At 40.5% G+C, this 23,679-nt stretch overlaps 1 protein-coding gene across 1 annotated transcript; it reads right to left on the bottom strand.

Moving 5' to 3' along the window:
• Window positions 1-2,104: 2,104 nt before the first annotated feature.
• LOC116376149 (patched domain-containing protein 3-like) lies at window positions 2,105-9,639 on the bottom strand. The gene is made up of 4 exons (XM_031835160.1): window positions 8,917-9,639; window positions 4,470-4,591; window positions 4,195-4,340; window positions 2,105-4,081 (listed from the first exon to the last, which is right to left on the bottom strand). Exons 1-4 carry the CDS (start codon window positions 9,637-9,639, stop codon window positions 2,340-2,342), a joined length of 2,733 nt encoding a protein of 910 aa, XP_031691020.1. The 3' UTR covers window positions 2,105-2,339.
• Window positions 9,640-23,679: the final 14,040 nt, after the last annotated feature.

Genomic DNA, 23,679 nt, shown 5'->3' with positions numbered 1-23,679 from the left:
CCCCTATCTCTCTCTGGGGTGTAGGGGCATGTCAAGTCACGCTGTTTGGGCTGGAGGCATCTCATCCAGGGAGGAGGCTGAGGCTGGGGGAATACAGCCGTGACGGAGGGGGGGGGGGGGGGGGGGGGGGGGGGGGGGGTGACAGCTGGGTGCTGGGGTGCCTCCTGAGGACCACTAGGGAACTAAACCCAACATCCAAGACAGACTTATGGATCAGCAGAAGCAGGTGCACCCATTGTTATCAGCCACATCTCAAACCTCTGCTCTTCCAATATATTGGTTGAGGAATTGCATAAATTGTGTTTCAGTTCAAAATAACAACAGTATTCACATGAGGGATGCAATGTAAATGGCACAGATAAGCAATTTGATACATAAGCAAACACATATACGGATACATTCATTTTGAAAGAGGTCACCATTATGCCATTATATTTAAGCAATCAGGCTCCATAAGCAGTGCTGTATCATGAATACAGTCACAGGTAAATGGCATTGTTCTGCTCTGGGCCAGTCAACCCATTTACCTGTGACTTCATGATACAGCACTGCCTCGTGTGCCTTAATGCTTTTATAAAACTGTTACCATATTTAAAATAACAATTCAATAGATATTTTAATTAAACCGTTATTTTTGATAAATCATTTCATACAATTTCATTCTTCCACCAGAATACGTAGTCCGAACAAAAATCTGGTTGTAAATTATTTTGGTTTAACGACCTTAATTATTTTCACATAGTTACTATGCAAAAAATAATACAATCCGTTCTCAACCAAATTGTTGCTATGCAGGCTGGACAGCTAATGTTTTTGTCACTTGCTAGCTAGCTAGCCAACTTTAGCTAACTGAGTCACTCAAACATTGAACCTGGAATGACAGTACACTAGCTGCATTTTCGTTGGTCTGAGCTTTTTTTCAATTGGCATTTACTTGGATATGTCCAAGGTAATGACGTTGATGCGTGATATCCACTGGCTCAGAAAAAGTTGTCTCGTCTTGTCTCTTCTGGGTACTGTTCACTCTGGACGGAAGTACAGAGATCCAAAAGCAAAAGTGAAACATTGTTTCCGAGGCTTATATTAACCCCCGCTGTGACAAACTAAATGCTAGCCTGGAAGTAAGGGGAAATAATGTGCGAATTGGGATAAACACAAGAGAAGATTCGAACAGCAACATGAACATCATATTCTTATTGCGGAGCAGTGATACTTTTATACCACACCTCATTGGGCCTTATTGCTTAAGTATGGTGTACATTTTCTAGACAGATTGCTCAATATCTTCACACCCAGACAATCAAATGTAAACCATTTCAAATTATTTATTCTAGACAGACAAACTGAAGTTGTTTTTTTAAGTCTCTTAGAAATACATGCCAGTGTTCAAAGTACACTATAATTTATCAGAGGACCTTAATGCAGAGTAATTGGCACTTTGAGAGACATTTAAGTCCAGATCTCTCTGACAGTTTAGAGATGGAAGTAATGTATTTAGCCATTTCTCCTGGAATTGAAAAAGCTGTAAGACTTGTATTGATAGGTAATTTAGCTGATTTAGTGATCTAAGACGTCAGGTAATTGTTGTAAATGTCACACCAGCCTTCACTTTGGCTCCCCCTCCTGTCCAGCTCAGGCGTTCGGCGTTGCCAGCCTTCTAGCTGCTGCCGAACCTACTGCTGGCAAACGACCTTCATTACACACACCTGGTTCCAATCCCCACTGTATAATTACTACCTCTGCCATTTATCTTTTGTCGGTCATTGTAAATGTTACTTGTTATCCTGAGAGGAATCTCTCCTACTATTTCCTGAGTAATTTATATTTTGCATTTTGGGTTCACCCTGTGCCTTTTTGTTTATGAAGATACATTTTGAGCACAACAGTGTTTGAGTTTCGTCCTGCTTTGTTCTAGGGTGCTTAATCAATTCAGTAGTTCTTAACCAGCGACTGCCCCCTGCCTACTCCTCTCTACACCAGTGACAGTAAAATAACCTTTTAAAGTTGAAATAAAAATTTCAACAACAAAAAAAATGCAAGTTTCTTAGGATTTCTACTTGTGACACAATTGGATACCCATTGGATATCATTTAAACGGGGCATATGAAACAACCTTTATTTGACATTTAGAAAAAGGACACAAGTCAACAGATACAAAGTACAAAATGAGTAGATTTTGTATACCATATTAAAAGGTGAAAAAAACATAGACAAACCAAAGAAATACAACTGTAAACAGCACCTTAATTGACACACATGGTCAATAATAACTTCAGTGACAGATCTATCAAAACTGTACAGTAAATGAAGACGTCCTGGGCTAGTATCATCATACTGCCTCATGGGCAGTCAGGGTCTGTGGCCCAAATTGCATGAGACAAATTGTTTTTGTTTTGTATTACACAAATGTGGGTTTTCTGTGTACATATTGTGTGTTTGTCATTGCAAAAATGATCGGTAACAAATACTTTGTCACAGGCTACACACTTCTTGTCAAGCTTCATTTGAGGCATAACCCCACTCTTAAAATCTTTTTTCAGATCACCTTTTTGTTTTTCTGAGTTGGATGTGAATAAAGTTAGAAACACTGGGAGGAAAGTGATGCCATGAATGAGCCCAAAAAGCATTACCAAGCACATAATCTTAAAAAATGTCCTGAAAATATGATTCTTGGAAGCAGCCAAAACCACCACACCTAAAATGGTCGAACTAGCCCCTTGTACTATGGGATAGCCCAAAGTAAAGAGAGCATCAACAACTCTTTCATTGACACTTGATTTTTTGCACGAGACAAAGGCGTAGGATATATGAGCAGAGAAGTCAACGGTGAAACCAATGCAGACAACAAGAATGATCATGGATATGGAGTCTAAATTGACGTCCCACAATGCCATGAAACCAGTGACGCCCACAATGACAGAGACGATAGAGAATGTCACCCATAGAGAACAGAGAGGGTTTGGAATCAGTAAAAGGGCGATAATCAACATGACTGCTGTTGTGACTCCAATATTCTGGAGGGTGCCACTCACTATAACAGCATACTGGTCATAGTAGATGAATGCCGGGTGGTAAACCATCAATGGGACAACACTACAACCTTCTGCTGTTTCTTTAAGGCTGTTCACCATTTCAATTTCCATACTGGCATTGACTATATGAACAGTTTGGATGAAGAATCGAGAAGCATGGATAGCGTTACTGGTGAAGTTCACATCTTGCTTAAAATCAGGGTACAAATTCAGAAATAAAAATAAATTTGCACTGAATACAATTTCATCATCAATGTTTAAATGTGTACTTTGTGCATAGCCTTCATAGTAATCTAGCCAGGATGTATACAAATCATCCGTAATAAATCGAAGCTTCTTGAAGTCATCCATGCAGGAGTGGAGTTCAGATCGTTTGTTCTTATCCCAATATGGAAATTTCTCACTGACAATTACCATGACATTAGGACCATAAGTAGAGAAGTATTGCCTGTCATTGTTATAATACGGAATAACATAAGAGTCATCAGCCGCCAAATCACGAAGATCAATTCCTTGCTGTATTTGAAAACACCCATAGATGCTTGCTGCCAAATACGCAGCATAAATAAAGATTACAATTACTTTGGTCCATGGTTTTGTCAGAAAAGGACCATAGTATTTCTTAAAGAAATGATTGATTGGTTGTTCTTTCTCTGTCCCAGTGGCTTTATCATAGTTCCCTCCCACACAACACATACTATACCCATTAGAACATTCTTTGGGATTCTCAGATGGGATCTTTATGCAAGTCAACCAGTGTCTGTTGCTTCTTTCTCTCCTCCCATTCAATGCCAGGAAAGCTCCAAAGAATGTGACATTGTAAATGTAGCAAAATATAATGGCAGTGCTTGTATACAGGCAGAAATATTGTACTGACAGAAAGTCGGACGTGAGTCCAATGTAAAACCCAAGGACGTCAGTCAAGGTGGTGATGGTTATAGACATGGCAGCTTCTTTGTAGGTGTGTGCCATGCGTTTCTCCACAGGGTCTTTGACATTGGTCTGCTGCCAGTTTGACACCATAATGAACATGTCATCGACACCAATTCCTGTAAAGTATACATGCTGTTGTCATCTAGTGAACAGAGTCAGTTGGAGCTTTGAAATGCATTTAACCTGACATTGAAAATGGACTTATTATTGACTCCATAAATGATCTTACCAAGTATAAGGAAAGGACAGTTTGCCACAGTAATGACAAAGGGAATTCCAATGTAAAACATCAATCCAAATGAGGACAGCACAGCCAGGCCAGCAGAGAGGACACCAATAGCAGCCACCCACACTTTGTTCCTCACATTGTCCAGCCTAAGACAAAATGGTTGTCATCCACAAACAACCAAATTTACTTGGAATGATCAACAGTTGAATAACAATTTACCATACTTTGACAGCGACTGGTCAATTTGGTCAACAACAACAAAAAAATCTGCTTACCTTAGGCAAGATATGACTGAGAAGGCGATGGCAAGGGCATATGTGGCTGAGAACAATGGAATCCCGTCTGTGGTGTGTTTTTCTATCTCCTCCTGCTTCGATTGTGATGTATAGTAAAACACCTACACAATGAAATGTTCCACGGAGAAGCAACTGTTAGACAATATATATGTGGATATATATATATGTGGATTATTGACTTTTAAGTAGACCCTATATTGAAATATATATATATATATTTCAATATAGGGTCTACTTAAAAGTCAATAATCCACAAGAGCAGTATCGTAACTGTGGTATAGAAGATTCCTCTGGTTTGTAAAGGACAAAGAATGTTATATTTCAAGTGCTGTAGCTATGCCACTACTGTACTTGGTAACACTTTACAATATGGTTACATACATTTGAATTAATTAATGTTTTAGCATGAGAAAATGATTAACAAATACATTGAAATAGCAATGTTCTGAAAATATCGTCCATAGTTTATATTCTATTCAATTTGTCATATACAGTGTCTTCAGGAAGTATTCAGAACCCTTGACTTTTCCAAATGTTGTTACGTTATAGCTTTATTCTAAAAATTAATTAAATAAAACAAAATCCTTAGCAATCTACACACAATACCCCGAAATGACAAAGTGAAAACTGGTTTTTAGACATTTTTGCAAATGTAAAAAAATATATATATATAAAAAATATAGGAAATACCGTATTTACATAGGTTTTCAGACTATTTGCTATGAGACTTGAAATTGAGCTCAGGTGCATCCTGTTTCCATTGATCATCCTTGAGATGTTTCTACAACTTGATTGGAGTCCACCTGTGGTAAATTCAATTGATTAGACATGATTTAGAAAGGCACACAACTGTCTATAAAAGGTTCCACAGTTGACAATCCATGTCAGAGCAAAAACCAAGCCATGAGGTAAAAATAATTGACCGTAGAGCTCCAAGGCAGGGTTGTGTCAAGGCACAGATCCGGGGAAGGTTACCTTCAATGTCTGCAGCATTGAAGGCCTCATTGAAGGATTTTAAATCTGTCCGCCCGGCCAAACTGAGAAATCGGGGGGAAAGGGCCTCGGTCAGGGAGGTGACCAAGAACCCGATGGTCACTCTAACAGAGCTCTAGAGTTCCTCTGTGGAGATGGGAGAACCTTCCAGAAGGACAACCATCTCTGTAGCACTCCACTAATCAGGCCTTTATGGTAGAGTGGCCAGACGGAAGCCACCTGAACCTGAACCTGATCGAACATCTCTGGAGAGACCTGAAAATAGCTGTGCAGATACTCTCCCCATCCAACCTGACAGAGGTTGAGAGGATCTGCAGAGAAGAATGGGAGAAACTCCCCAAATACATGTGTGCCAAGTTTGTAGCGTCATACCCAAGAAGACTCGAAGCTGTAGTCGATGCCAAAGGTGCTTCAGTAAAGTACTGAGTAAAGGTTCTGAATACTTATGCAAATGGGATATTTCAATCATGTTTTTATTATAAATTAGCAATAATGTCTGTTTTTGCTTTGTCTTTATGTGGTATTGTGTGTAGATTGATGAGATAACAATAACAATGTAATCAATTTTAGAATAGGGCTGTAACATTACAAAATGTGGAAAAAGTCAAAGGGTCTGACTAGTTTCTGAAGGTACTGTAGCTAGCTAGCTTGCTGCAGTTCTCCAGTCAATGTTTAGCTGCCTAGCAAAGTACATAGAGTTCTATATTTCAAGTGCTGTAGCTATGCCATTACTGAACATGTTAATGCTTAAAATAAGGTTACCGGTACATACAGTACCAGTCAAAGGTTTGGCCACAACGACTCATTCCAGGGTTTTTCTTTATTTTTACAAATTTCTACATTATAAAATGCATTTTATATTTATATTTGATGTGTATATATTGCCTTGACGACAGCTTCGCACACTCTTGGCATTCTCTCAGCCAGCTTTATGAGGTAGTCACCTGAAATGCACTTCAATTAACAGGTGTGCCTTGTTAAAAGTTCATTTGTGGAATTACTTCATGCATTTGAGCCAATCAGTTGTGTTGTGACAAGGTAGGGGTGGTATACAGCAGATAGCTCTATTTGGTAAAATACCAAGTCCATATTATGGCAAGAACAGCTCAAATAGGCAGAGAGAAATGACAGTTCCATGTTTTTTTCTGTAAAGGTGACTGCAAAATGCTTCTACACCTGCATTGCTTGCTGTTTGGGGTTTTAGGCTGGGTTTCTGTACAGCACTTTGTTACATCAGCTGATGTAAGAACGGCTTTATAAATACATTTGATTGATTGATAATAGGTTTGGTTTGCTCCTAGAATAAATCCGTCTAGGCGAAACGAATGTCTGTGCCTCCCATACTCCCTTAAAGGCTTACGCCTGAAAAACGAGAAAAAAAGCGGCCATGTTACTCTCTGTCCCTCTTGAGGCAAGGTAGCTACAATTTTGTCAGTACACACTTCCTTAAAACATTATGTAATAATCTAAGATAAATCAATGAATCTGTAATTCATTTAGACTTTTTTTGGTGAGGAAATCTTAGTCGCGCAATTTTACATCTAACTACGATGTTTGGTGCAGTATTTCTCAAGTGAAAAAAATGTGCATGACAACTTGTCGTATTTCATGCAATGACAACAAACACTTTATTGAAGAATTCCGTCCATAGTTCCCACTCCTTTTAACGGTAGTACTGTTGGCGAATCACCAATGAAGGGGCGTAGACTTCGGCTACCGAACCTTGACTTGACTCAGTAAAAACACCAACTAAAAAATAGAAGTGCTCAGGGACACTTGACATAAATCCTCTTGGGATTTGAAATTGCGACTGTTTGGTCTGGAATGCATTTCACACTCTGGTGGATTTCCGTTTACCCCCTTAGTTGGATTGTTTGAACGGGTGCGCATTCCGGAGCGCACTAAACAACACACCGTGGTTCGCTCAAACAGGGTGGTCTCGGTCATAGTCAGTTCATTCAATGGTACGGTTAGCTGTAGGTGAGAATGCAGTCCGGACCAAACACAGGAAAATAATCAGAAGCGCACATTATTATTGGTTGTTTGACTGTGAGCATTTTATTAAATACACGCAGCATCATAACTTGATATCTCTGAAACATTCAGTGAGTAGGAGCTCATTTATGAGCGCATCCGATGCAAATGAAGGGATATGGGGGCTATACCGGGATAAAGGCTACTGAATATAACCTATTCACCGTGCAGTGAGAGCGGCTTTTGCGCTCCCGCACTATGTTGAAAGACCAGAGCGAGTAAGTAATATGAAGATTGTAAGACAAGTGATGCTTCATGATAATCATAAATGGATTTAACGTGATTATGTTTGTCCAATAAACAAACATATTGCATGAACACGTGGTTTTATTTAGGGATTTTTGTTCGTTTGACATTTTGGGAATGTGAAACCAACCAGTTTAAAAATCACAAAAATACAATGTAAGAAATAGTCACACTGTGATTCGAACTATTCCTCAGAAAATGCCCTTAATGTCTCATTGGTGCCACCACTTGTTACCAAGAACATGCATTCACCTGCCAGTTTATTAGGTGCACCCATCTACGACCCCCCTTTGCCTACAAAACAACCTTTATTCTTCGGGGCATGGATTCTCGAAGTCGGGAACGTTCCACATCGATGTTGGTCCATGCTGATGGATGGCACTTTCCTCTTTTGTTCTCTATTGCTCCTCTATTGTTTCTGAAGCAAGGGGGAGGCCGATGACACCACAAATACCCATCAGACCTACTCCTTGATGTTTGCATCTATTTTTCTCAACAACAACAAAAAATTAACCCTTTCTGTGTGTGCACTTTCCTGTATTTATACTTGGGTTATAACTTGTCAACAGTAAAAGTAAAACAAATATTTAAATATTGCCCATGTTTTGTGAATCAAATTGATAATTGTTAGCTTATAATGGCGCAGTTGGTAGAGCATGGTGCTTGCAACGACAGGGATATGGGTTTGTTTCCCATGGGGGACCAGTACATAAATCTTTGCACTCATTACAGTAAGTCACTCTGGATAAGAGCATCTGCTAAATACAAAATGATTAGTAAATGCTGATTTATGTAACCTTCTTGTGAAGTACTACACCAGTACTTTAAGCTTGTTTTCATGATAACACTTTTTTTCAATTTTCTGTTGTCAGATTTGAGGAGCAACTGATTACATATAAGTTACATGTTACATGTAATCGGATTTATAAAAAACTAACTGTAATCAGTTATGTTACCAGCAAAAATATTGTAATCAGATTACAGATACTTTTGAAAACTAGATGATTACTTCTTGGATTACTTTTAAATTCAGAAAGGATGTTTGCGGATTACATCTAGAAAGTAACTTAGCCAACCCTGTCCGTTGTAACGCTCTCGTAAGGTTGGCTAAAGCTATAGTACATATATGCTATTATTTCAATGACATACATACCTTAATCTTTTCATTGTCTCTCTCATCTGATAGGATCCTTTGGAATTCTTTTAGCCATGCCTCAGCTCTGGTGGTGTGACTTTCCAAGAAGTAGAAAAGCTTTACAGCTTTGGCACTTTTGACTTCACTTTTGACATTTACTTGAACCCCACCTATTGCAGATCCCAGAAAGATTTGTCTTGATTTGTGTGTATATAGAGGGAAAGTAATGTTTGTCTGCTCAATTCTGCTTGCATTGAAGTCAATCATTTCTAAAATCTCATTTGACACACAATGTCCATTTGTCTTTGCACATAAATGGCTGAACCTCAACTCCCTTTGGTCTACATCAACTGAGATATCTTTAACTTTATCGTTCACTTTGATAATGTTCTTCAAATGTTCTGTGCTTAGAATATTTGATTTGTCATTGGATACCATGATGATTGATGCGTAATTCCCTTCTTCATAGAGCCTCTGGCTTGAGAACTGTGCGTCGTCATTTGGAAAGTTCTCTTTGACAAAGGCCCTAGCAATCTTTGAGGGTCCACTCCTCGGTGTAAATTGTCGTTCAATGTCATTATCCTCCCTGTCTTTCAGAAAATAAAACCCTCCTCCCAGAATTCCGGATACTATTAGAGTTATAACAAAAAACCAGACCGGGTAGGTGCCAACAATTCGTCCAAATTTCTCAAAGAGATTCGACAAGGGCTTCTCAATGCAGTCTGTACGTTGGCAGCCCATCCTATGACTTGAGCTTGTTCTTCATTCAGGTACAGTAGAAAGCTGAGGCTGCTGATGGCCTTTCTATAACTTAGAGACTGGTTAAAGACTGACAGGCATATTTATTCATAAACTGTACTCCTACTCCTCCTATAAAACCTGACCTTTCGGAACAAGAAGGGCTGGGTTGTTTGCAAATTTAGATAAAAGAATAAAAGGCTTTAATAAAAATAATACAATTGTGGAAAGTCAAACAACTTCCCTAAACAAATAAGAAAACTATACAAATATCCCCCTAAGGAAGTTGATCATAGGGCTTGGGTTACTACAGGTTACACTTGAGAAAGAACACAACAGAGTCAATATTTTGGCAACGTAACCACAGAGATTACATGAACGTCAAATACATTATTTCACTTTTTTTGTATTTTATTTAACTTCTTTGATAAAAAAAAGTCATCCAAAGGTTGTACTGGGAGTTTTCTTGAGGTACAATTGTGTAAGAAGTTCACAACTAAATATCAACTGATACCTATAACCTATTTAACATTAAATGGGTCATTTCACTGATTCATAGACTGTTCTCTCTGCTACCGCACGGCAAGCGGTACCGGAACGCCAAGTCTGGGACCAAAAGGCTCATAAATAGCTTCTATCCCCAAGCCATAAGACTGCTGAACAGTTCATCAAATGGCTACCCTGACTATTTGCACTGACTCTCTGGCTTTATGCACACACACTGGACTCTACCCGCACACTCAGGCATACTACACTGACCCTCCAACACACACATACACACACACACACACACTACATACGCTCACAGACATAAAACACACACATGCATAGTGACACCACACACTTTCACACTCTTCACTGTTGCTAATCTGTTTATTATCTATCCTGATTGCCTAGTCACTTTTACACACCTCAAGCACCTCAACTACCTCGTACCCCTGCACATTGACTCGGTACCGGTATACTCTTTGTATATAGTCTTGTTATTGCTATTTTATTGTGTTACTTTGTATTATTTTTTTAGCACATTTTTCTTGCTTTACAACTCTGCATTGTTGAGAAAGGGCTCGTAAGTAAACTTTTCAAGATAAAGTCTGTTGTATTCAGCTTATTTTTGTGTGTGGATTTGATTCGGTGCCTTTTGAGAATACAACCTGATTAAAAAAATATATAATTACATTCTGTCATAAAGAGCACATGTTCAACTTCATAAAAAACATGTTTTCCCATCTCAAGAGTTTTTTTTTTTTTTTTTACTATAGTAAGTGGCTATTAAGTGCCTATTAAGTGGCTATTTAGGTCCTAAGGTAGAGCATGTAATGCCAAGGTAGTGGGTTTCATTCCTGGGACCACCCATACGTAAAATGTATGCACACATGACTGTAAGTCACTTTGGATAAAAGAGTTTGCTAAATGGCATATATTATTAAGTGCCAAATAAAGTAACAGGGTTGATCATTTCATTTTAAGTAAGCCATGAATCCCCTCGTGACAGTGGGAATGGAAGCTGGTTGTATGCAACAGCCAGTTTGCTACAGCAGGAAAATAATCCCGCAGCAACAGGAAATGTGAATTATTATGTGGATTATAATTAATGGACTTTTGATACCATGTACATTTTTCATAACGGAAAATCAACGCTGAAAATTCAAAGTGGAAATTACAAACTTTAGAAGCCTTTTTAATCCTCACTACAAGGTTATTTTGCGCAGAGAGGTTACTATAGGTCAGTGGTAGTCATTGCGTGGCCCGCAGGCAGCACGCGGCCGCATCCATATATCTATTGTTCTCTGGACGGCAGATAGAGGGCAGTATAGCGTAGCTGTTGAACAGAAAGGCCGAAATAGAACGCAACTGCTCAGCTACAGCAACTGACACATATCAGTTTGCTACAAGCTAATTTTGCAGTCTGGTCGACATGGATCGATTTATTGTAAAAATAAAAAAAACGTAAATCTATTGACTATGAAAATGAGGGGGAAGAGCTGGAGAACAGCGTGACAGCTATGAACAAACAACCACCGGAGAACCAGGAAGATGTCGGTGGGGAAATGCAGCTAGCTAACATAGCTAATGTGGCTCCGATCGCAAAGAGAAGGATACTTTCAATTCAAGCAGAACATAGAAAGTTACAAGAGAAATGGACAGACAAGTATTTGTTTGTACTGTATGATGGGACTAGCTCACTTGGTCTTATTTGCCAGAAGGCAGTCAATTGTTTTAAACAGGCCAATTTAGTGTGACATTTGCAGTTACGCCACACCCACTTTGACAAAGCAACCTCAGAAACAACAAAATAGAGCAGCTCAAAGGACATCTCAAAGGACAACAACAAATGATAGACATATCTAGCACTGTTGCAGAGAAAATGACAGAGGTAACGTATGAGATTGCTTGGATACTCGGAAGAAACAGGAAGGCCTTCACATACGCAGAGACTGTCAAAGAATGTTTTTTGGCCTCAGCTGAAATATTGTATGCTGATTTCACAAACAAGGAAGCTATTTTTAAGCAAATTAAGGGACTGCAACTCTCAGACTCAACCATAACAAGACTCATAGAAGACATAGGCGTAGACCCATCTCTTCAGTGGGTCATATGATTGAGTGTAGTCTGGCCCAGGAGTGTGAAGGTGAACAGAAAGGCTCTGGAGCAACGAACCGCCCTTGCTGTCTCTGCCTGGCCGGTTCCCCTCTTTCCACTGGGATTCTCTGCCTCTAACCCTATTACAGGGGCTGAGTCACTGGCTTACTAGGGCTCTTTCATACCGTCCCTAGGAGGGGTGCGTCACTTGAGTGGGTTGAGTCACTGATGTGATCTTCCTGTCTGGGTTGGCGCCCCCCCTTGGGTTGTGCCGTGGCAGAGATCTTTGTGGGCTATACTTGGCCTTTTTTTTTATTTATTTTTTAAATATATATATATTTCACCTTTATTTAACCAGGTAGGCTAGTTGAGAACAAGTTCTCATTTGCAACTGCGACCTGGCCAAGATAAAGCCTAGCAGTGTGAACAGACAACACAGAGTTACACATGGAGTAAACAATTAACAAGTCAATAACACAGTAGAAAAAAAAGGGGAAGTCTATATACATTGTGTGCAAGAGGCATGAGGAGGTAGGCGAATAATTACAATTTTGCAGATTAACACTGGAGTGATAAATGATCAGATGGACATGGACAGGTAGAGATATTGGTGTGCAAAAGAGCAGAAAAGTAAATAAATAAAAACAGTATGGGGATGAGGTAGGTGAAAATGGGTGGGCTATTTACCAATAGACTATGTACAGCTGCAGTGATCGGTTAGCTGCTCAGATAGCAGATGTTTGAAGTTGGTGAGGGAGATAAAAGTCTCCAACTTCAGAGATTTTTGCAATTCGTTCCAGTCACAGGCAGCAGAGTACTGGAACGAAAGGCGGCCAAATGAGGTGTTGGCTTTAGGGATGATCAGTGAGATACACCTGCTGGAGCGCGTGCTACGGATGGGTGTTGCCATCGTGACCAGTGAACTGAGATAAGGCGGAGCTTTACCTAGCATGGACTTGTAGATGACCTGGAGCCAGTGGGTCTGGCGACGAATATGTAGCGAGGGCCAGCCGACTAGAGCATACAAGTCGCAGTGGTGGGTGGTATAAGGTGCTTTAGTGACAAAACGGATGGCACTGTGATAAACTGCATCCAGTTTGCTGAGTAGAGTGTTGGAAGCAATTTTGTAGATGACATCGCCAAAGTCGAGGATCGGTAGGATAGTCAGTTTTACGAGGGTAAGTTTGGCGGCGTGAGTGAAGGAGGCTTTGTTGCGGAATAGAAAGCCGACTCTTGATTTGATTTTCGATTGGAGATGTTTGATATGAGTCTGGAAGGAGAGTTTACAGTCTAGCCAGACACCTAGGTACTTATAGATGTCTACATATTCAAGGTCGGAACCATCCAGGGTGGTGATGCTGGTCTTGACTCTGGTCTTGACAGGATGGTAAGTTGGTGGTTGAAGATATCCCTCTAGTGGTGTGGGGGCTGTGCTTTGGCAAAGTGGGTGGGGTTATATCCTTCCTGTTTGGCCCTGTCCGGGGGATGTCATCGGATGGGGCCACAGTGTCTCCTGACCCCTCCTGTCTCAGCCTCCAGTATTTATGCTGCAGTAGTTTATGTGTCGGGGGGCTAGGGTCAGTTTGTTATATCTGGAGTACTTCTCCTGTCCTATCCGGTGTCCTGTGTGAATTTACGTATGCTCTCTCTAATTCTCTCTTTCTTTCTTTCTCTCTCTCGGAGGACCTGAGCCCTAGGACCATGCCTCAGGACTACCTGACATGATGACTCCTGCTGTCCCCAGTCCACCAGGCCGTACTGCTGCTCCAGTTTCAACTGTTCTGCCTGTGATTATTATTATTTGACCATGCTGGTCATTTATGAACATTTGAACATCTTGGCCATGTTCTGTTATAATCTCCACCTGGCACAGCCAGAAGAGGACTGGCCACCCCACATAGCCTGGTTCCTCTCTAGGTTTCTTCCTAGGTTTTGGCCTTTTCCTAGCCACCGTCCTTCTACACCTGCATTGCTTGCTGTTGGGGGTTTTAGGCTGGGTTTCTGTACAGCACTTTGAGATATCAGCTGATGTACGAAGGGCTATATAAATAAATTGGATTTGATTTGACATCGGTAAACAACTGATTCCTGACATATCCATGGCTCCTTGTTTTAGTATTGCGCTTGACGAAAGCACTGATGTAAGTGACATTGCCCAATTATGTGTTTGTGTCCACTTCCCTCAAAACGAGTCGTTCAGAGAGGAACCTTCATGTTTACTGCCCCTTCAGGGACAAACACGAGGAGAGGATATTCTGAAAGCCCTTGTTACACTTTCTGCCGATAATAATATTGACTGGTCAAATCTGGCATCTGTGTGCACTGACGGCGCAAACAACATCTCGAGGGAAAGAGAAGGGACTCATAGGCCTGATGAGAAACAAAGAGGATATTCCCGAATTTGTTACGTTTCATTGTATCATTCATCAGGAAGCACTTGTGGCTAAGCTCAAAGGCTGTGACTTACAGAACGTGATGAAACAAGTCGTGCACGTGGTGAACATTATTATTGAGAGGTCACTGAACATACCAGGCAGAATACGGTTGACTTGATATTACACATTGAGGTGAGATGGCTGTCTCGTGGCAGAGTTTTGGAAAGATTTCCACTCCCTGAAATCCGTGAATTTGTTGCAAGTAAGTCGAAAGAGGAGCCAGAGCTGGATGATCCACAGTGGATATTAAAGCTGGCTTTTTTAACTGACATCACCTGCCACCTGAACACAGTGAATCTCCAGCTCCAAGGGAAAGCTACAACTCCAGGCAAAATGCTGCTTGTGGCAAAATAAAATCCCCACACTGTTCATACCTGACAGACAGTTTGTTCATTTCCCAAAACTCAGAGCAGTCACCACATACAAGCCAGACATACTGCAACATTTTAGCTATGATGTATTTATGCGCGTGTTGGAAGAGTTGGAGTTTGAGTCAAGATTCAAGGATATAATGGAGAACCCCTTTCATGTGCCATTGTCATCTCTGACCCCAGTCATCACAGACCTCTGTGCTGACCGTGCTTGAATAGATAGTGGAGCTGCAGGCAAATTACACATTGCAAAGTTAACTAAGAGCAGGTGTTACCCATTTCTGGAGCCTTGTGTCAGACACAGAGTATCCACTTCTGAAGCAGTGTGTGCAAAAGGTGATATCATTTTCAACAATGAACATTGTGAAACAAAAACAGAGAAACAGACTGATCAATGCACACCTGGATTGCCTCACAAGGATAGCAGAAACAGACTATACATTTAGAATGAATTCAGTCAAAGAGCAGAAGGGACATTTTTGCTCATCCAACTACTGAGGTAACCCTTAATATGGGTCTTATACATGTGATGTAGCCTATTTGATGTTTGTATGTATATATTTGTGATGTGCTGTACATCAAATCAATTGCAGGTGCTCTATTGCTCTGAATTTTCTCTAGACTGATCATTGATAATATTGGAAGAAAAAGTACAACAAATGAAAGATCTGTGCGATCCTCAAAATGATTGTCTCAACCCAAAGTGGCCCCCTCACAAAAAATAGTGACTAACACTGCTATATGTTGTCAACAATCTGATACCTTCTTGTTCCAGTAAACATTTGAGTTGTCAGAAACTTGCATTAAGATGTGGGATAAGGAGTTTGTTTTTAGATCAAAGACAAAAAGTCCATTCACTTTCAAAATAAAGTTACTATGCACTAGCTAAGTATGAAATCAACGTTTGAGATTGAGTTATCATGGTTATCTAAATATCATATCCCAATAGTTCAATGTTTCCGCAGCTTTTAATTATACTGGAATTATTCAAAGAATTGTGCTGTACTGTATTCCCATGATTGATATTGTTCATGAATTATCGTTAGTCTATATCAATGCACTGTTTTCGTGACACCATCATTCAGGCAATTGAACAGTTATGAACTGATCTTATTATGCAAATATGAAGGTACAAACAGACTAATATAGAATAAGATGCCATATATCAATACCTTCAACATGATCAAGTTGAAAATCCAACAGAACAAAGACCAGAAAGTCCGAAGCTCAGCCATGGCCATCCTCTGCGTATCTACCCTGCCTTGTGCCCACAACCACCCACACGTTTCAATTTCCAATTCTTTGGCATGGTCGAGTGCCAGTCTGAGGAGGACTGTTTTACACCTCTCAACCAGCCTGTCTCTATGTGGCAGTTAACCCTGTCAGTCACCTGTCAGTCACCTGTCAGTCAGGCAGACACCACGTTCACCGAGACAGCTCATATTGCATTTCACACAGATCCATCTCACAGTCATTGATTTCCCAGACTCCATATGAGAAATGGATTCTTCTTTCCCTCGCCACAAAGAGAGAGCGAGAGGACTGATCGCCCCTGGCCTCGTCGGGAGAGGTTGAGGTTAGATGGAATCCATTTTGATACCATTCTCAGTTGCCTGGCTATAATTTTGTTCATCGTTAATTGGAATGTTGCTATCATGGCTGTTGCTGAATGTGTCTGAATGATCCATGATGATTGTGTGTGTAGGTGTGCATTTACATGTGTTTAAAGGTGCAGTTGTACTGTATGTCTGTAGGTTGGGCTTGCCATATTCATATAAGCAGAAAGGGTGAGTAGAGCTACTCAAATGAAGGAAGGAAACAGGGATATTTTTCCCCCAATGATCACTGGGAGTGTCCGGAAGATATACCGGAACAGTCACATAGCACATCTGAACATCTTCTTCACCTAAGGCTTCTCTACTAATTAGCAAAGACATTGATTCTCACCTGAAAATATCCCTTTGAAGTGGGTGGGAGAGAGAGAGAGAGAAAGAGAGAGAATCCAGATCTAAATAAAGACTTAACAAGCCTCCTCCAAAATATAATTTTTATAAACTAGTGATCATAGGAAGGTTAATGTCAGCAATTATTGTTATTTAGATTGTGGTGACATGTAGTTTATTTAGCCATCGTTCATTTAGACGTTGTTTGCCTACTGGAACAGTCTAGAATGACAAGAATTGGGACCTATCCTAGATCAGATAGAATCTGCAAACAGGATATGGCCGCAGTGACCGGAACACATACACACCAATATAGCCTATAAGGTCAAAAGGTCATCAATCCAAAAAGCATGAAGTATGGTCTTGGGCTCATTGTTGGCGGTCCTTCCACTGCATAATATTTGAAGTCATTTGGAGCACTTAATAAAGTTGGTGACATTAAACCAAATAAAGTAAAGTTTAATCTCCTGTGTATTTTCTGAAATTCCTGAGATAACAGAAATGAGATTTAAAAAATGAGAGCAAGAAGTCCTCACTCTGCCAAGATGAGTAAGTCATCGTAACTCCTGGTGTCAAAGTCCCAGCTTTTTAATTACAAAGATAACACAGTTTAATAGATCTGCAAGGCCCTAACGAGTGATCAGAGTGGCTCTTTGAGTATGCCAAAGACTATTTTGATGGTGAACTTCCCTTTGAAGTGGAACTGATAGCAGTGTCTCATAGAACCCACATAATGATGAACCCCATCACCTTGAAGCTTCAAGTACACATGTAGAATAATGTTGTGAAGAAACTTAATCTGTCTAAGTAAATTAAGTTAGTGACTGAAGTTACAGTGGGGTCTGAAATGATTGACACCATTGATTAAGATGAGTAGTACTACACAAATTGATTTAATTATTTATTTACGATCAAACTAAATAATAACACAGCATACACATACACACTTACATGAGATAAAAGTCCCTAGTGGACTGACAAGATATGACAGCTTGTTGCACATATGGAGAGGGAAGTGTCAATAAAAAGAGAGGGAAAGACAAAGAGAGTCAACTTATCGTTGTTACATTTGGAACCTACACTCAAAGGAATAGTAATACTTTGCACATGAACCACCACTCATTAGGATAAGAAGTGCAATATATATATATTTACACGTAGCTGTCCTTGATCGTCATCTATCTCTGTTGAACTCAATGACTCCTAGGGTGAAGTTGTCGATGGATGTTAGGCTCTGGTTTGTCTCATTCGGTGTAAGGCTCGGCTTGTCCACCAGAGGTCACAATGTCCTTTGTAGAGCTTTTCTGGTAGTGGAGTGGTTGTTAGAAGAGATACTTCAGATGTACCAATGGTTGTCTGTGGGGATTCTCCTTCCCACCTTGTGTTTTTAGTCAAAGTTCTAGGACCACTTTAACATGCACAGCTGCAGACTGTGAATGTTTCTGGTCTCATAGGTGATTTTCTTCACTCGTGTTGAGGTTGAGAGCTTCAGAGTTTCTAACCATTTCAACGTGTAGACCACCGTCTCACGTCTTTTTATATCAATGATTGATTATTCAGGGTTCAGCTCCTGACCACTTTACATGCCAGTAGTAAGCCGGGCAATGTACGGGTCTCACCATTTTCAGCTGTGTAGCCACCACTCCACACTGTCTGGTCTTTTAGTTTTAACCATTTTGTAACTCTCAGCTCACGCTGTATGTCGGCTGGTCTAATGTACATTTTGTTACCAAGGTTTTAATCCTTGGATAAAAAGGGGCGTTCCATTACGCCGACACAATGTCTGTGCTCACTTGGGCGTGGTTACTGACTGGCCACAAGTTTAAATGAAAAACAATTATCCTTTAGAAGGCTAAAATCACATTGCTATCTTCACAAATGTATTCTCATATTTAATCATATATTTTATACAACATTTAGGTCTAAACTTGATAAATAGGATGTGTACACTTGCAGTTACTTTGTTATACCTTCCTTAACTTCTTTGGGACTGGGGGGCGGTATTGAGTAGCTTGGATAAAAAGGTGCCCAGAGTAAACTGCCAGCTACACAGGCCCAAAAGCTAGAATATGCATATAATTAGTAGATTTGGATAGAAAACAATCTGAAGTTTCTAAAACTGATTGAATGATGTCTGTGAGTATAACAGAACTCATATGGCAGGCAAAAACCTGAGACGAAAATCCAACCAGGAAGTGGGAAATCTGAGGTTTGTAGGTTTTCAAGTCATTGCCTATCAAATATTCAGTGTCTATGGGGTCATATTGCACTTCCTAAGGCTTCCACTAGATGTCAACAGTCTTTATAACCTTATTTGAGGCTTCCACTGTGAAGGAGGAGAGACTGAGAGCTGTTTGAGCCAGAGGTCTGGCAGAGTGCCATGAGCTGATCACGCGTGCGCCGGTGAGAGGTAGCTGCGTTCCATTGCATTTCTAAAGACAAAGGAATTCTCCGGTTGGAACATTATTGAATATTTATGTTAAAAACATCCTAAAGATTGATTCTATACATTGTTTTACATGTTTCTACGAACTGTAATATAACTTTTTTGACAATTCGTCTGAACAAGTGATGGCGCATTATGCATTTGGATTACTGGGCTAAACGCGCAAACAAAAAGGAGGTATTTGGACTTTATCGAACAAAACAAACATTTATTGTGGAACTGGGATTCCTGGGAGTGCATTCTGATCAAGATCATCAAAAGTAAGTGAATATTTATAACGCTATTTCTGACTTTTCTGACACATCTCTTTCTTTGGCTGGATGTTTTACTGTGACTAGCTCTGACCTAACATAATCGCAAGGTGTGCTTTTGCCGTTAAGCCATTTTGAAATCTGCCACAATGTAACGCTCTGGGTGTAGTAGGTGCGTAGTCAGGCGCAGGAAGCAGAGAGTACAGGGTAGTGCTTTTAATTGCACACAGGGCGAACATAAGCCACCCCACGAAACACAGGGCGCACACAAAACAAATGCCCCAAACCCGGGGACTCAAACAGTCCGGAGAAAAGCCCACAAATGAAAACACGGCAACCTCAAATGTGCACAAATGATCCTCACAAAGGAGAGAGATTCATGACAGGAGGTATATCTGGAGTGTCGTTAGATCTAGATGACGAGTACCTTATTCGGAAAATCCCTGGGGTGGACAGTTCATGTCGCCTGACCCATATGGTAAATGTAAAGAAGGAGAAAAGCCTATCAACACTTGTTGTTTGAGGAGACTACCTGCACATGTGAAGCTTGGATATGTGAGGTATGCGGTGAAAGCATTTGTATCCAAACCACTACAGTATGGGAATTGCAAAATATATAATGGCCACGTGTCAAATGTTTGCAAACAGGAGAAGTATGTTATTGAATCTGTGAATGGAAAATGTTTAAACTGTGGTGGGGATCATATTTTGGACTTCCTTGAGTGCCCTATTAGGATGAAAGAGATTGAGGAGTCAAGGATCAGGGCTGTGCAGCAGATCTCCTATGTGCAGGCAGTGAAGAGAGTTGAAGGGCCAAGAGACCACAATGCTGAAGAAGATATGGCTATGGATGCACAGCAACCAGCTGCAAATGTTTTACGGCAATCAAATGATCGGGATACCCTCATTGTGAAGAAGATCGATTTCATAGCCACAGATATTAATTGTACTGCACAAGTGTCCAAGAAGTCCAAGAAGCTGGACATCGCTCTCACAGTATCCTTCTGAGCCTGTGTAGGGATCTGATTAGAATTTTGGATTTTAAAAAAGCAGGTAGATTTAGTTTAAATGTATTTTTGATAGTTTATATGAATCGTTTTTAGCCCGCATTATTTCCTTTTTGGGGATCTTTATTATCCAACAGCACAGTAGATAGCGGAATGCACATCCAAATGTTGCGAACGCCATTATACCAGAGAAGAAGAAGACATCATTCCACTTGCCAATCAACATTGTCCATCATGTTCGGTTGGTGTAGGCACTGCAGTGTTCAAATGCTAGTCGGAACTAGAAGACGTTTTTCGACCTGCTAACTGATTGAACACAGCAAGTGTATAACTACAACCTGTTAGCGAGTCGAATATGTAGGAGTTTCCTAGTTCCGACTTGCACGTGAATGCAAAATACTTCCTGTTGTTGCATGCATGGTCTCATCAGACTAGTATGGCAACATTTTATTAGATCAGATAGGGATGTGCAACATAACGTCCACTTCATAGGATGACACATAAGTATAGGCTAAAGGGATTTCCTATAGAACAAAAATCTATGAGCCTTATTTTTGATTAGTCTAACTTTCCCACTGCAAGGGCACTTCTGGAAGCTATCAGACCCTTGGAAAATAACTTCCCCGTTCCAAATGATCCCATGCAACTATATCCCTGACCAATTTGTGATTGGGATAGGTATAATGTTCTAATATAACATTTTTATTTTCCAAATTAGAAACGTGTTAGATTTAATACGTAACCATTTTTATCTTTTTACAAGCTGCCTTCGAGCAAGCAAGCCAAGCCTTCTCCAGCGAGCTAGCAGGACTGAACTGTCAAAGTCTAATGTGATTTAAGACAATATAAAAGTTATACATATAAGTGTGCATCAAATAGTCTTATCTACTCCTAATTTTGTGTGCCTATTCATATAGATTACACAGTGAGGGAAAAAAGTATTTGATCCCCTGCTGATTTTGTACGTTTGCCCACTGACAAAGAAATGATCAGTCTATAATTTTAATGGTAGGTTTATTTGAAGAGTGAGAGACAGAATAACAACAAAATAATCCATGTCAAAATGTTATGAATTGATTTGCATTTTAATGAGGGAAATAAGTATTTGACCCCCTCTCAATCAGAAAGATTTCTGGCTCCCAGGTGTCTTTTATACAGGTAACGAGCTGAGATTGGGAGCACACTCTTAAAGGGAGTGCTCCTAATCTCAGTTTGTTACCTGTATAAAAGACACCTGTCCACAAAAGCAATCAATCAATCAGATTCCAAACTCTCCACCATGTCCAAGACCACAGAGCTCACCAAGGATTTCAGGGACAAGATTGTAGACCTACACAAGGCTGGAATGGGCTACAAGACCATCGCCAAGCAGCTTGGTGAGAAGGTGACAACAGTTGGTGCGATTATTCGCAAATGGAAGAAACACAAAAGAACTGTCAATCTCCCTCGTCCTGGGGCTCCATGCAAGATCTCACCTCGTGGAGTTGCAATGATCATGAGAACGGTGAGGAATCAGCCGAGCACGGTGAGGGATCAGCACAGAAATACACGGTAGGATCTTGTCAATGATTTCAAGGCAGCTGGGACCATAGTCACCAAGAACGCAATTGGTAACACACTACGCCGTGAAGGACTGAAATCCTGCAGCCCCACAAGGTCCCCCTGCTCAAGAAAGAACATATACATGCCCGTCTGAAGTTTGCCAGTGAACATCTCAATGATTCAGAGGACAACTGGGTGAAAGTGTTGTGGTCAGATGAGACCAAAATGGAGCTCTTTGGCATCAACTCAACTCGCCCTGTTTGGAGAATGAGGAATGCTGCCTATGACCCCAAGAACACCATCCCCACCGTCAAACATGGAGGTGGAAACATTATGCTTTGGGGGTGTTTTTCTGCTAAGGGGACAGGACAACTTCACCGCATCAAAGGGACGATGGACGGGGCCATGTACCATCAAATCTTGGGTGAGAACCTCCTTCCCTCAGCCAGGGCATTGAAGATGGGTCGTGTATGGATATTCCAGCATGACAATGACCCAAAACACACAACCAGGGCAACAAAGGAGTGGCTTAAGAAGAAGCACATTAAGGTCCTGGAGTGGCCTAGCCAGTCTCCAGACCTTCATCCCATAGAAAATCTGTGGAGGGAGCTGAAGGTTCGAGTAGCCAAAAATCAGCCTCGAAACCTTAATGACTTGGAGAAGATCTGCAAAGAGGAGTGGGACAAAATCCCTTCTGAGATGTGCAAACCTGGTGGCCAACCACAAGAAATGTCTGACCTCTGTGATTGCCAAAAAGGGTTTGCCATCAAGTACTAAGTCATGTTTTGCAGAGGGGTCAAATACTTATTTCCCTCATTAAAATGCAAATCAATTTATAAAAATTTTGACATGCGTTTTTCTGGATTTTTTGGTTGTTATTCTGTCTCTCACTGTTCAAATAAATCGATCATTAAAATTATAGATTGATAATTTCTTTGTCAGCGGGCAAACGTACAAAATCAGCAGGGGATCAAATACTTCTTTCCCTCACTGTATATTATCATAACACATTGTAAAGAGACTGCTTTTTAAACAACTAATGGGAAAACATCAGTTAAATTATTTGAATTCCATTTTGTTTGTTTTTTTTCTTCTGTGAACTCAATGTGCACATTGCACAGTTTCTCTACAGATAAATCAGATCCAGCCTGAAATATGCTGTCAATCCAGAAAATGTGAAGAACTTTGAAAGTTTTTTCAAGTGCAGTTGCAAAAACCATCGAGCACTATGATGAAACCGGCTCTCATTAGAGTTACCAGCCACAGAAATTGCAGCTCAAATAAATGCTTCAGAGTTCAAGTAACAGACAGTTAGCAAGTCAACATCAACTGTTCAGAGGAGACTGCGTGAATCGGGCCTTCATGGTTGAATTTCTGCAAAGAAACCTATAGTAAAGGACACCAATAAGAAGAAGATACTTGCTTGGGCCAAGAAACACGAGCAATGGATATTAGACCGGTGGAA

Source organism: Oncorhynchus kisutch, linkage group LG11 (genome assembly GCF_002021735.2).
Source record: "Oncorhynchus kisutch isolate 150728-3 linkage group LG11, Okis_V2, whole genome shotgun sequence".
Lineage (NCBI taxonomy): Eukaryota > Metazoa > Chordata > Actinopteri > Salmoniformes > Salmonidae > Oncorhynchus > Oncorhynchus kisutch.
Note: the sequence above shows the minus strand (reverse complement) of the source record. Positions and strands in the feature narration are given on the sequence as shown.

Coding starts and splice junctions, on each gene's coding strand:
- LOC116376149 (XM_031835160.1), bottom strand. CDS start 9,639: ATGGGCTGCCAACGTACAGACTGCATTGAGAAGCCCTTGTCGAATCTC. Junction 4,341..4,469: donor TCAGTCATATCTTGCCTAAG/GTAAGCAGATTT, acceptor ATTTTGTCTTAG/GCTGGACAATGTGAGGAACA. Junction 4,082..4,194: donor CTGTCCTTTCCTTATACTTG/GTAAGATCATTT, acceptor TATACTTTACAG/GAATTGGTGTCGATGACATG.